This window comes from Halyomorpha halys, unplaced genomic scaffold (assembly GCF_000696795.3).
Source record: "Halyomorpha halys isolate HHAL.00 unplaced genomic scaffold, Hhal_1.1 Scaffold531.1, whole genome shotgun sequence".
Taxonomy (NCBI): Eukaryota; Metazoa; Arthropoda; class Insecta; order Hemiptera; family Pentatomidae; genus Halyomorpha; species Halyomorpha halys.
Window position 1 is genome coordinate 287,286 of NW_027111171.1, and position 13,843 is coordinate 301,128.

General features: G+C 31.0%; 3 protein-coding genes across 5 annotated transcripts in view; 2 read left to right on the plus strand and 1 right to left on the minus strand.

Annotated features, from left to right (window-relative positions):
- tefu (Serine/threonine-protein kinase tefu) overlaps positions 1-10,189 on the minus strand; it is a gene marked incomplete in the record, with an annotated part of 56,426 nt that extends 46,237 nt beyond the window's left edge. The window contains 5 exon segments of the mRNA XM_067049243.1: positions 537-672; positions 811-981; positions 9,467-9,584; positions 9,777-9,908; positions 9,984-10,189. Of these exon segments, the coding sequence (XP_066905344.1) occupies positions 537-672; positions 811-981; positions 9,467-9,584; positions 9,777-9,908; positions 9,984-10,061 (635 nt within the window).
- mRpL46 (mitochondrial ribosomal protein L46) lies at positions 3,929-4,881 on the plus strand. Its single transcript, XM_014425709.3, has one exon. The coding sequence runs from the start codon at positions 3,984-3,986 to the stop codon at positions 4,773-4,775; it is 792 nt and encodes a 263-aa protein (XP_014281195.1). The 5' UTR covers positions 3,929-3,983; the 3' UTR covers positions 4,776-4,881.
- Positions 10,190-10,291: 102 nt separating the features above from the next.
- Sse (separase) overlaps positions 10,292-13,843 on the plus strand; it is a 20,848-nt gene continuing 17,296 nt past the window's right edge. The window contains exons 1-4 of one of the 3 annotated variants that reach the window (XR_010843907.1): positions 10,292-10,548; positions 11,321-11,453; positions 12,477-12,574; positions 12,773-12,899. Coding sequence is in view for 2 of the 3 variants with exons in the window: in XM_014425747.2 (XP_014281233.1) it covers positions 10,467-10,548; positions 11,321-11,453; positions 12,477-12,574; positions 12,773-12,899 (440 nt within the window). In the remaining variant the exon portion in view is untranslated. Of the gene's footprint in view, positions 10,549-10,612; positions 11,208-11,320; positions 11,454-12,476; positions 12,575-12,772; positions 12,900-13,843 lie in introns of those variants that run through there. The other 2 variants (XM_014425747.2, XM_014425748.3) reach the window with 2 other exon arrangements.

Consider the following 13,843-nt stretch of genomic DNA (forward strand, 5'->3'; position numbering starts at 1 on the left):
TTTTTTTTTTTTTTTTTTTCAGTTTTTTAGACACTACTTACATATCTTACATCATACGTATCTTCTCACCTACAAAATATTATATTTCATCTTTCACATTTTTCAATTAGCTACCTTCTAATTCCATGATTATCAACCAATTAATTTTTTGTATTGTTCAATTATCAATTACCAGTATTTTTTATTATTTATGATTCAATTCAATATTTTGTATAATTCCTAACTTGTTTTATATAGTATTTCCTTTCAATTTTATGTTTCTCTAAATGTTGTTGTTATCTCTTTTGTTCTATTGCCCTGATGAAGACCTGAAACTCAGGTCAAAACGTCGGCATAAAGAAATATTTTTTGTTTATTTATGTTGTTTCTTTGCTGACCGCACCTTCTCTAATCAGTAATCTACGGTCAACTATCAATATCTCATAAAAAAATCATTAGAGCATAAGCTTTTATCACTAATTATTTTTAACTTATTAATCTATGTTAAACATAAACTATCATAAAAAATAATTTAAATCTCTACAACGGCTACTTACAGAGATTTTGACTTCAAAATTAATGAAGTCATTCTTCCACCTTGAAGTATAATGATATTAATAATCGACATAAGCATAGCCTTAATTTTTTCTGAAATTTCTAACCTCAGTAATGAAACACATACTTGAAGAAGAGCTATAAAACAAACAAAATGTTTGGGTAATTAAAAAAAATATATATACATAAAATTCAAAAACTTATCAAAATGAAATATAAACTTAAAATATTCAGAATTAATTAGGATCCAACAGGAAATCCACATAACTTACTAACCTTTCCAAATTTGAAAGTCTATTTCACCCCAATATTTTTCACATGATAGAGCAATTCCAAGAATATTAATGTAAGCCTCCAATACGACAGTGCTCTTATAACTACAACTATACTGTTCCAAAATTTGAAGAATACAAGAGAAGAGCTCATGACAGGCAAGGTAAGGGGTTCCTAAAACAATTCTTTTAATTTTAATGCAGTAATGATAACAATAATAATTAATTTAGTAAAGTACATACTTACATTATATTTTGCATAATTTTACTTCTTGAAAAGATAAGGTAGTAATTGGAAAGGTGGGGTAAATAAAGTGATACAAACTTTATTATATCTTAAGTTGTAATGGGTTTATTGGTTATATAGTACCATTTCTATGAATTTTTAACATCTAATACCTAATTTGCCGATATTTGTGCATATTTTCATTTCACCTATTTTAATTTTGTTCCTTTTTATAATGAAAATAGCCAACAAAAGTTAAAACAACAAAATAAATGTGTGGATACCAACGTTTGTAGCTTCCTTTGCTTACCAAGCATTTGCACAAGTCTTGGATTTACGGCAAGTGGCAAACATGTTAATCCAGTATACGAACATCTTCAACTAAACTGTTGTAGATAAAACTGCAAGAGTATGTTATTCAGCACATTTTTTGGAATTGTGATAGAGGAAAAGATTTTGGAAAACAAATTTTTTTGGAGTGCAGATTTAACAGGTAAATTTACTATACAACAATAAATTGAATAAAATAGAAAGCCCAAAGTGCTCCAACAGAAGCAAATTCATAACCCACGGCTAAAGCAGTTGAACTATGAATACTAACAATCATACAAGCTAAACTGCATAATCTTAATTTATTTTAACTATAAATATAAAACAACTAATATTTTCAATAATATAAATAATCATCTAGTCTCTATACAACCTTTTAATTTTTAACAGATTACTTATGGCAAGTAAATAAATACCTCACTATGGGGTTAAGGATCTATTATCTGTATATCATGTATACAGTTTTTATTTTGAGCATGTAGGAAAAGAATCTATAGTTAAAAATAAAGTAAGGTAATAATAGACAATGATAAACCATATTTTGCATAAATAAATGCAAAACAATTTTTTTTAATCAAAATTGCTCAAAAGAATACTCCAGTGGGTGTTTGTTGTATGATAAAATGATAAATCTTAATTAAAATTAATGATTTTTTTTTCAATCAAGTCAAGTTTAAAAACTTTTAAGATTTTCTATAATTTTCCTTATTTCATTGCCCTCACTAGCTTTAATATTAAGAAGAGAAAGAGGAGCAGATGAAGAGTTAAAGCATAGATGTTCTACTCAGATAAAAACTAAATAATAAGAAAACCAAATCGAAGACACAATCATCTTCTAAAACTCCTTATATAATTTTGGAACTATTCAATAGATGTTATATAGTGGAAACTTAGGTAAAATACCTAGGTCAGTCAGGTCAGGGTTTATTTATGTTTAACTACCTATATTACAAAATTTTATTCTCAAACAACAAATAGAATTTAATATTTTTTTTTTCCTGACCTTTATTGAAAATATATAGATAACAATATTGATATATACATGTATATAAATATATCTATATAATGGAGCCCTTCCTTTGCCATATGGCATTATAAGGGGTTAAGCTAGGTCCACTGAGGGTGGAGGTTACAATTTTGGCCCAGGAGCCGCTGACCAGGGGTGAAATGAAAGGAAGAACGGGGAGGGTCGCTCCACTGGATGATTAATAAAAATGTATATATTTAATTCGATTTGTTGATTGAGCATAATATATACGAGAGAAGCTGTTTTTGAAATGTATGCTAGACAATCAAAATACGTTTTAGCAGACGCAAGTGAAAGTAGTAAATTAAATTTGATAAAATTAATATGGGACCATATCCACACCATTTCCCAACTTAATGTCAAATCGGACAAGCCGTGTTCGAAATGTAACAAGGAAAATACATCAGTGGATGCATAAACGAAAGTATTTGATGTTAAATCATTTTTAAATTAGGTAATCCACAACTTTCCTTCAATTTTGGATCCAATCAGAGGAGCCGTTTTTGAAAATTAAATGTGTCAAAGAAAAACATCCCCGGACGTTTAAGTGAAAGTAAACGGGCCATTTAGGTACCAACCAGCACAATCCCTTAAAATTTCATCAAAATTGGATTCAGAATAGTAGCTGTTTGTTGCCCATTACATCGACTTGACAACAGGCAAACGTGGAACCAAATTTGTTACTATGCATTTAAAACGTAAAATACTAGAGAAAATTTTAGATATTAAGGAAAAATGTATTATTCAGATAATGCATGAATACAAAGCTCCATTTCCTTCTGTTTTAAAGAATCAAAATTTTAAAGTGTGTGCGCGCGTTTGCAGGCCTAGCTCCCCTTGGCAGAATCCTGCCTACACTTATGAATTTCACTACTATCTTTCAACAAACCATATATATAATTTTTGAGTTATGCACAAATAAAGTTTCCTTTTCATCATATTTTTTATTCTTTATTTTCTTGGGGATTTATTCTGCATATAAAATCCAACTTATGGAGAATGTTGAAAAACAGAAAAAAATATTTATTAGTAAACTGTTATTAATAGTTTTTCTGCAATTTTTTGTCCCTGACCGATACCCGCAGAATCTTCCTAGACTTTATTTTGTTTTGTATTTAATGCACTCCATAGATTGTGTCATAGGCGGGAGTTACTTTATGAGAGTCTTAGTTTGGGATTGTATATAGGGCAAAACCAGTAAAGAAGATAACTCCTGTCTATGATACTTTCTTTGGAATACGTCCAATTAAAGACCTCTATTAAAGCAAAGTAGCGATTTAAATATAATCTGACATGTCCGAAACTTTCAAATTGTGAACGAATATAAAACGTATTTCCACCCCTCTCAACTGAACTTCGATACAGTGCAGTAGTCTTTATTTTCAAAGAAAATACGACAAAATGTCGGTTGTCAATATAAGTAATTACATGGTTTAAGTTAGGAGGTTCGGGAAAAGATCAATTTGTTGCTAAAGAGAACGAACACTACATTAGTCACTAGGGCTATCGACTTTAGTCTTCTTTTAGTATCGATATTCGCACTGCAGAGGTTACGTTAGGTTATCAATGAACTATAACCGGGAAAGTAGGTAAAATGCGTTCGATTTTAAGAACTTTACCCGCAAGAAACTTTTCAACCAGTTCAATAAAACATAATATCAAGGATGAAAAATGGGATATCATTAGCGCTGTGGGTTTAGAAAGAAAACCAGTAATAACAAGAGATTTAACAGAATTAGAGTCCAGGTTCAACCAACTGTTACTTCAAATAGAATATGAGAGAAGCCACAAATCTAATATTGAAGTAAGGCAAATGAATGATAGAAAGAGGGCACAAGATGTCAAGGAAGGAAAAATAAGTATAACTGACATGGAAAGCTTTCCTCAACAAACAGGCCAAGATTTTATAGATGCATCACTAGAAGAACTCAAGTCATTTAATTTTGCTCCAAGAAAAAACTCAACATCGAAAAGTGATACTAAATCTGTTAATAGAGATTGGGATAGGTATTTATTGTTGTTAGTGAATGAAAAAATTGGTGAAAATTACCAATGGGTACTGCCACAAGGAAAACATAAAGATGGAGAAACATTGAGGCAAACTGCGGAAAGGGTTTTACTTGAGAAATGTGGAGGAAATATAAAATGCCAATTCATGGGCAATGCACCTTGTGGGTTTTATAAATATAAATATCCAAAACTAGCAAGGAAGGAGACAGTAGGAGCAAAAATATTTTTTTATAAAGCAGAGTTTTTTAGTGGCCAAATAGAGTTGGAAAAGTGTAATTGTAAGGATTATGAGTGGGCAACAAGACAAGAACTAGAAAAAATACCTAACGAATACTTAAAATCAGTAAAAATGTTTTTGATAGATGAAGAACACTAATTTTAGTCAATGTTTAGTTTAATGATGGCTAGAGACTAACTCAAGCTAGAAAGTAGTTCTGATTACTGTATTTATTTTATCAGTAAAATAAATAAAAACATTTATAAATTCTTGAAAATTCTATTAACCTAAATTTTATTTTGATGTTTGTTTAAAATTTAAGTACATGAGAAGGTTGAAGTATTGATAATAGTTCATAGTTAATCTTTAAAGTTATTTTTTTATATTCTGACAATAATAAAGATAACATGATGTTCTATATTGTATTGTTTGCCTCAAAAACATTAATGATTTAAATGAATAGAACTTAAAAAGTGTGCAAATATGCTATTATAAAATGAAAAATTAAGTAGAATTGTAGGAAAAAAGAGATGGTAAACAACAGTATAACATTTTATTTGCTCATATATGATTGATGGGATCTTCTGTCCAGGGTACATATAAGTCTATATTCAATGTTTTGTTAAAACAATCATAAATTTGTAAGGAATAGACCCCATTTGGTTTTAGTAAGTATAAGTTAAGAATAATTTTTTAAGTTAAACTTTTGTTTAGGAAAAAGCCTTAGTTTATTGTTGAGACATAAACCAGTCTGTTTTTTAGATGCAATAACACTGGAATTTTACCAGTAACATTGTTGCATACATGTGGTTGCTAAGGTGAAACATCAACTCCCTAATCTTCACTGGTCTTGGCCTCCGTTGAGGCCTTCAGCCTTCAACTTGAGAACCTTCAGTTTAATTATATCAGTAAACATTTTAATGTGTTTTACAGTTTTTTCTTCTCCACATCGTTTGCCATAGTCTAGGCCTGCCTCTCCCCCTTTTTCCTTCTGGAAGTCCTTCCTTTATTTATTTTTGGAGTTTTTTGTGATCCATGCTTTTTTTTTTTTTTTTTTTTTTTTTTTTTCCAGCAACATAAACATGACCCATCCATCTTATTCTCCCCTTTTTAATGCAAGATACTATATCAGGTTCCCCATAAAGGTCCTTAATTTCTGCATTGGTTTTTATGTGGTAGTAACTTCCTTCTTAGGTTGGGGCGTATATTGTTCTCTGAATATTTCTCTCCCATGTACTCGGCAACCTCCCAGCTTGGTTAGGGTCTATGTTTAGCTACCGTACATGACAATGGGACGTATTATTGTTTTATTTACTCTTATTTTAAGGCTTCAGGGTATCTCTTATTTTGGAATACCTTTCAGAGCGATCAGTATATATATTTCCATTCCTGATTCTTGTCCTTACTTCCTCCTCTATCTTGTTACTGTTGGTTAAAATAGTACCAAGATATTTTTAACTTTTCCACACATTCAAAACTACTTTCTTCTCGTAAAAGACAACTACTTGCCATTCCTTTCCTGGATAATATCATACATTTTGTTTGTTATCCCTGTCTTCTTAGCTATCTTATCACATTCTGTAACTGTCTTTAAGAGCGAATCTTGACTCTTTCCAGTTATGACTACATTATCGTTATAGCTCCTGCCTATCATAAAAGGCGACTAAAAGAGGCACAGTGTAGGGCCAGTGACCCAACCTGTGTAAATGGAATTGTTAAAAAACCTCAAAATGGCCTTAGATCTGGACTGTTACATGGCACACACATTATATATTATACCACTGCCTTCTTTTCACTCAATTTGGCATTGCAGTTTCTTTAAACTGTAACTTTGACCTATTTAAGAATAAGTAACCAATATAATACAAAAACAATAAATCAACATTTAAAATTTTTAAAGCCATAATCCAACAACTTTAGAGAATGTAATGGGGATAGAGAGTGCCTGTAGATTGTAATTCTTCTACAGGTTACGGTGAATTGATCGCCTATTCAATTTTGCCAATAGTAATAATTTTATTGGCTGTATCCCTCTTATCTTAACTAATGCTGTAGCTGTTTACTGTGGAGCAATAGAAGTATCATCTTTCATCAGCAAATCATAATTTGGGAAGTGGGATCTCACTAATACACTCAGGGAGCCTATTTTATCAAAAGTCATCACACCACCTTTTATTAGTGTACCCAACAGTTCAGTTGTTAAAGCCACCTCAAATCGACTATGTCTTTTTGTTGGAAGGCTTTAAAAATGAAGAAACGACAAACTGGCTCGGATTAAACATTTATTTGGCCAATTTAAACATTTTAAAAACTAAGATAAACAAAATATACAAGTAAAAATAAAAAGGTTTTTCAGATAAAAATAAAATAGTTCGATAAATTACGAAAATGACAATAAAACTAATAATAATATAATGAAATAAATATATAAATTAAATACTGCTCGACGAAACGTTTGCTCCACTCCGATAAGTCAGAGGAAGAGTGCTGCCGAGATGTGTAGGTTGCAGCTCTGTAGCTCAATACACCACTGCAATGGTCCAAAGTTGGTGTAGTGGCTCATTGATGGTCCAACAGTCGTATTAATGTATTAGGCGAGCCGACAAAATAACACAGACAGGGCTGGTTACACACATTCATGGCCACTAAATCCGGAACTCATATTAAAGTTGAAACACAGAAAATGTCTGGTTTTGGACTGTAATAACGGCTAAACACTCAAAAAATATCTCATAAAATAACATCAACCAAACGCAGACAGGGGTGCTTAGACACTACCACGGCCACTAATTAGCCGGAACTGCTCTAAAAAACTAAGATGGGCGGTCCGTTGCAAGGTGACGCCTTAGCAACAATCATCAGCCCCTAGCAACTGTCTCTATTACTCATTATAACACACAAATATAATTACACATTTTTCTTTTTAAATAACTAAATCCAATTAAAATAATAAAAATAAAACTAAATATAACAAAATTAAATACTAATAAAACTCAAATACTATTTACAAGGTAATTATATATTATGGCATTAACATCAGTATTGGTTAGCTTCCTATTTTTATTTACTCAAAACATCTAATTATTATACAATGAAATAATTACACCCTCCTAAAATCAAATATGGTGGTGTAAGGTTTAAATTCCCCACAATATTCTCTTTTTTCAATTCACATATACTCTTTAATGTGTATATTTTGACTATGAGAGGGAATTCCTAATCCAAAAAATCTGTATACCACTGAAATTGAACCATGTATGGCCTTTCACACTCCCGACTTGAGGCAAAGAGGGGTCACAAGGAAAATTAGGTTACTTCAAAAAAACCTTTTAAAGAACATTTACAAGTTAATACCTTTCAACTAAAACCCAAATATCAGGAAAGGTAAACAATTAAACATTCCTAACAATTTTTCTTTACAAAATATTTATTTTCCCTCCTACACAGTCCAATCCTGGTTCGGAACCTCTGAACCATGGCTACAAATTGCACCTTTCGATACTTCCTAGGATATAAAAATGGTTCACGTCAAAAGGGTATTTGGCTAAACCAATGCTGATTTTGAATAAATTCCAAAATCATATTTTTTTTATGGCTTAGGAAAATAAGGACAGTTTATCGAGCTAAAATCACACTGTTGAAAAAAAAAACATTTACCACTTCAAATAGAGTGGAAGGGTTGAAAATTAATATCTGAATTAAGTTGATGATATGCATAGTATATACTGGGAATCTTTGCATCAGCAGAAAATTTCATCTGCGCCTGGGCTACCCTTACTCATTGTTGCTGGCTAGTACTTTTTGCATCTTTTAAATCCCGTCTGATGTGGGATTTTCAGACTTATTGTTGGACAACAATGGCCAGTGTGGAAGTGAATCAGAACATGTTCTGATGATTAAATGGTTATTATATAATATGTTTATATAAAATGCAGGTACCTGCCTATAATAAAATGAATAAAACAGGTAGTTAAAACAAATAGTACTTAACATATTCTGAATTTTTATTTCAAATTAATAAATCATTTGAAGAAAACTAGGAAAAACTGTAGCTTTTAGAGATAATTCCTTAGAAAGCAACTTCCTCCACCACTTTCCGAATAAATGATGAATGAGCTGAATTTTGGTGTGAACACTGTGGGAAATAACTATGATAGGAGCTTCAAATAAGAGAGGATTAAATTAAACCATAAAGGTAAGCAAATTTTGGAGATCCCTTCTTTGCAAATTCCTCCAAATAGAGGATGAAATGGTCTACCACATCACTTACTGGTGTGATGAGTTTCCAAGGTTTATACTGTTTGGTGTGGATTGTATTGGGGACCTCAAGCAATGTAAAGTAATGAATCCAGTAAGTCTTTAGAGATTAATGGATTCTGCTCAAAAGTAAATGCTTAATTAATATATCTTTCCCAAAGCTATACTAGCTGACTGCAAATACAAAATAACTTGTATACGTTATTGCCTGGTTTGCATAACTACACCTGGTACTGGTACTGGTATTTGGTGGGGGGAACAAGTCCGGCAAGTGGGCCTAGTGGTCCTTTTTGCCAACCCCTGACAGCTACCTGAGTTGCCCGCCGCATACTAACTAAGGTGGGAGTGTCAAGGTTCATTCTTTGGGACCACCGAAAAATAAATTTCTAAGGGTGGGAATCCAACCCAAAAGCAAGCTCACTGGGACCAGCACCCTGACCCGTACGGGCGTCACGTCCCTCATAACTACACCTACTAGAATTTAAATAGTACATGGTGCCATGGCTAATAACGTAAACTAAGAGTTCTCTCTTTACGAGTACTCTTAATTCTGTAAGTTAATAACCAATGAGTTAAAATTAAGTTTAAGTTACCTGTATTAGCTTGAGTAACAATTAATACTTGCAGACCACAGCAGGATGAGATAGCAAGTTCAGTTGCTGGTTGAGGTTTACCTTTTTTTGTTTCCTCTTCTGTAAGGCGGTCTATTTCCTATATCAAAAAAGGGTTGGGACCAGAAATATTATTTAGCCAAGCAAACAAAACAACAATACAAGTATGAAATATAACTTATACTATGAAGTATTCGAGTTCAATACAACACAAGCATAAAAGTAATGTGGAACATGTTCTATTTGGTGCATTGTACATAATACTGAAACTAGAAAATGTCATTTGCGATACCTTTAATAAACATCTATGAGCTGCTGAAAAAACATTATCCCAACACAGTCCTCTTTCTTTTTCGGAGTTTTCATTTAACAGTTCAATAGACCTTGGAATTTCTAATAATTGTTTCAGCTCCAAAATACGTTTCTAGTAAACATGAAAAAATTAATCATTAGGATATTAGTTATTTTTGAAAGTTATAACAGACCTTTGTGTCCCTACCTTTCTTTCAGTCACTTTATTAGAATCCAAATAATTACAACTATCGCTAATGTCAATGCCCAATCTTGTAATATCCATAGCTATAACAGTTATAATCAGCGGTTAGTTACGAAATTCATCAGGAAAATTTATTTTTCCTAAGTTTAAAAAGAAAATATTTCTAAAACCGTCCTATCAGTATCAAATCACTTAAACCGCCACCAGTGTTTTCAACAGATGGAGGGATCAAGTTAGGTCTGTTTTACTATCGATAGTAGTAGTTTTAAACACTAATAATTCTCAATTGGTTATGGATAGTAAATAAAAACACAACTTAATTAAGAATTCTAAGTAAAAACTCTGACTTTGAAAATTAACGAGGCATAGGATTAAAAATGTATTAATCTTTAGGAAGATATTTTTTGATCGATATTGAACGATTTATGGCGGGAAGTTGATAGCTGCCTGGCTTGAATTTATAAATGTGAATTCAATTAAGGGTTAATGGATCCTACTAATATTATTGATAAGTTGAATCAAACTCTAGAGCATGCTCCTGGACTTATCAATGGGCCTTTGTATTCAAGTACGTCAATATGTGTTAATGTTTTTTTTTTTTTTAAATCAGACATAATTTGCTTAGTTGTGTGGAGCTATTGTATGATAAGAAACAGTATTTGAAATTATATGCTATTATCTTATATTTGTTTTGTGGAAAATTCCTAAAGCATTTTTTTAGTTCTTCCTTTTTTTTTATTTCATTCGCCAAAGTGAGTGCTGTCATGTAATTGACATAAACTGTTTATAATCAAAACTGGTGAAGATTTTAAAAATTGTTTTGTTTTTTACATCAGAAGTGGTTTAAATCAATAAGTAAGGTGCTATGCTCCTATCTCCCGAGGCTGAGCTTGAGTCCGACTGAGGAAGATAAATCAGTTACGGATTATCTTGGGGTCTGGATACCTTCTTGGGTACATCCAGTCTACTGAAACTACATAGATAGTGGACATCTTGAATAGGATGAAAAACCTAGTGGTTGATTGTGATCCTGGGAAAATCAACACCTTGGACAATTCTTTATCTTGAAACAGTAGTTCCTTACCAAGTGTTAGACCCAAGAACCTCCTTAAGTTATACAGATTTTTTGTCAATGTTACTAAGCAGATGAGACCTCTCCCTTCAAATGAGTTATTATAAATTAAGGAAAATGAATGGATATTGTTTGATGTTTTCAGTGGATTGCAGGTTTTTTTTTAGATTTCCTACTAATTTCTATTTTCCTTCCACCAACAACAATATTAATTATTCAGTTTATTTAAGTTATACTTTATTACTTATTTTTTTTATTCCTGATTTAGTGTCCCAGAAACAACTTGGAGAATTATACTTTCACAAGGGGAATAATTTAGAAGCATGTTATTATTTTTCGGAATCACATGCAGTTTGTCTCAGATTGCTAGGATTACTGGATAAGGCAAGAAATGAGGTAGGGTAAGTTTTTAATATCAATATATTTGTTGAGTAGAGTACCATGTATAAATAAATTAATTTTAAAATGGATACTTATGCAGTCCTGAAACCCCATATAAATGATTATGGGCCTCATAATATGCCTGTAAATTTGATTAAATCCTCTCTTCCAGTTCTTTTCAAATTATTTGGTATGTTTACAATTTTTCACTCTAAAACTTCCATTTTCTGAAAAATTACTTAATTGTTTTATTAAATTATATGACTGTTATGTGATGATAATAGGCATTAAGACATTTAAGACTTTATATTGTCAAATAGACCAGAATAATAATCATGGAATGAAAAATGTAATTAATTAGGATGTAATGCTTACATTACATCCTAATTAATTACATTTTTCATAGCTTTTGCTTAACTTCATAGCTTACTATGAAGTGGAGCAACTTCAGTTCTGTAATTAAGATCACATTACTCCCTAATTTTGGTTTGGAAAACAGATGAAAAATGGTTAAATTGTTTCATAAATGTTTTAAAAACAGGGAAAAAATGACGTAGGGGAAAAAAGTTGAAACCCACAAAAGGAATATTTCTATCTAACACAGTTCACTTATAAATTTTCAACCCTCTGACTCTATTAGATTTGGTGATGAAGATGTAAAAACTTCTAAAGAATTGGCGGAAGTGTGAAAAAAGGCACTTCTACACCACCAACTCAATTCACATAAATTTTCAATGTTATAACTATTACTAGTTTTAAATTTTTTTTTCTCTCTCTAACTCTCCGATTTTATTAACAAAACCTATTCATACATTTTTATAAAAGATAAAGCATTTGTTTAAACAAATATGTCACTAAATAAAAATTATTTTCATAAATAATAATGAAACCTATTTTTCTTTTTCTTGACTGTAGCCCTGACTATCATCAAATTTTCAATTATTTAACCTCATTTAATGTTTATGTTTTTATTATAATTATTGTAAAATTTTAATATACAATTTTTACAAATCAGTAATAATTTTAGTTAATTGTATTTTTAGTGAAAAATCAGATTCTTCTGAAAAATTGTCCTTTCATTCACATTTTGCCCGAGAAGGTGTTAATGGGATGTTGAAACGTTTGGAAGAAATGCCTCCAGGTGATCTACTTTTAGATACATTTCTTTTATTTAAAATATCTCTCATTTGTTAGTTTTGTTTTTTACCACCTTTTATTTGAAATATTTAAAGAGATTGTTATCGAATGTGGATCCTCAGTTTTATTTATTCTCCTTACTAATGTAGTACTAAAAAGTATGTATATAACTTTATAAAATAGTTAATTCTTTTCTTTCCAGAATGGACTATTATTCAACTAACCAGAGCTGTTGATCCAAATGAATACTTTTCCATTCGTCAACCCAATTATAGTCCAAAGTTGAAAGATTTCTTTCTTACTCGATTTCCTTGTGGGAATGAATTAAAGTAAGGTGTTGTGATGATTTTTTCTTTATTGTATATAAATTACTTGTGCTTATAGGTATGTGTATGTGTGGAAAATGAGTTATTTTGGATTAAAAGGATGTTTATGTTATTAAAAGACATTGATAAAATAAATGCTAAAATTGTGTTGGAAATAGAGGGGCGCTCCCTAAAATATGTAATGAAAAATGCCATAGATATTCCATGTATATATATATTTTCCAAAAAGTGTCCATAATTTCTACCAGGTTTCACTTCTTGGTGTATCACTCAGGTTGTTTAAATATATATAGTTATTATTATGTAAATAATCTGTTTATGGCTATTATGTTGAACCATTGTGTTCCTTCAGTTTCTACCTAATTCTTTTTCTTGATACCATGTTCACTTATATTTTTCATTCATCTTTAATTCTGAAATTACAATCAGGGAAATTAGTTTATTATGCATCTCTATTTTATCAAATATAACTTACTTGTGCTTATAGGTAGGGAATGCAATACCGGTATACTGGTATCCCGATTTTGCAAAGGCAGTTATCTCACCCCAATTTTTGATTACTTTAATGAAAACTATGTGTAATTAATAATCAAAATTGATGAGTCTGCCAAGTATAGGTAGGGGGAATAAAAAATGGTGGCTGTTTCAAAGCGATAAAAAAAACTATTTTTTGATGAGCTCTATATCTTAAAAAGTAGGAACAACACAAGAAACCTAAGAGAACGTCATTTAAAGGAGAGTAAATTTTCTAAAATATGAGTCCTAATAGAATTATTTACGTTAAATAGTTTTCGAGATACTTTTAAAAAAGCAACATTTCATAAAAATGTTGAATGGGACGTACTGAAAGATCAGTAGTGAATTTATTTTGAAAAATTCATAAACTACATTATAGCAAGCTAAATTTCCTTTATTTTGAGTATTGGCAGACATATGTGCGTCTTATG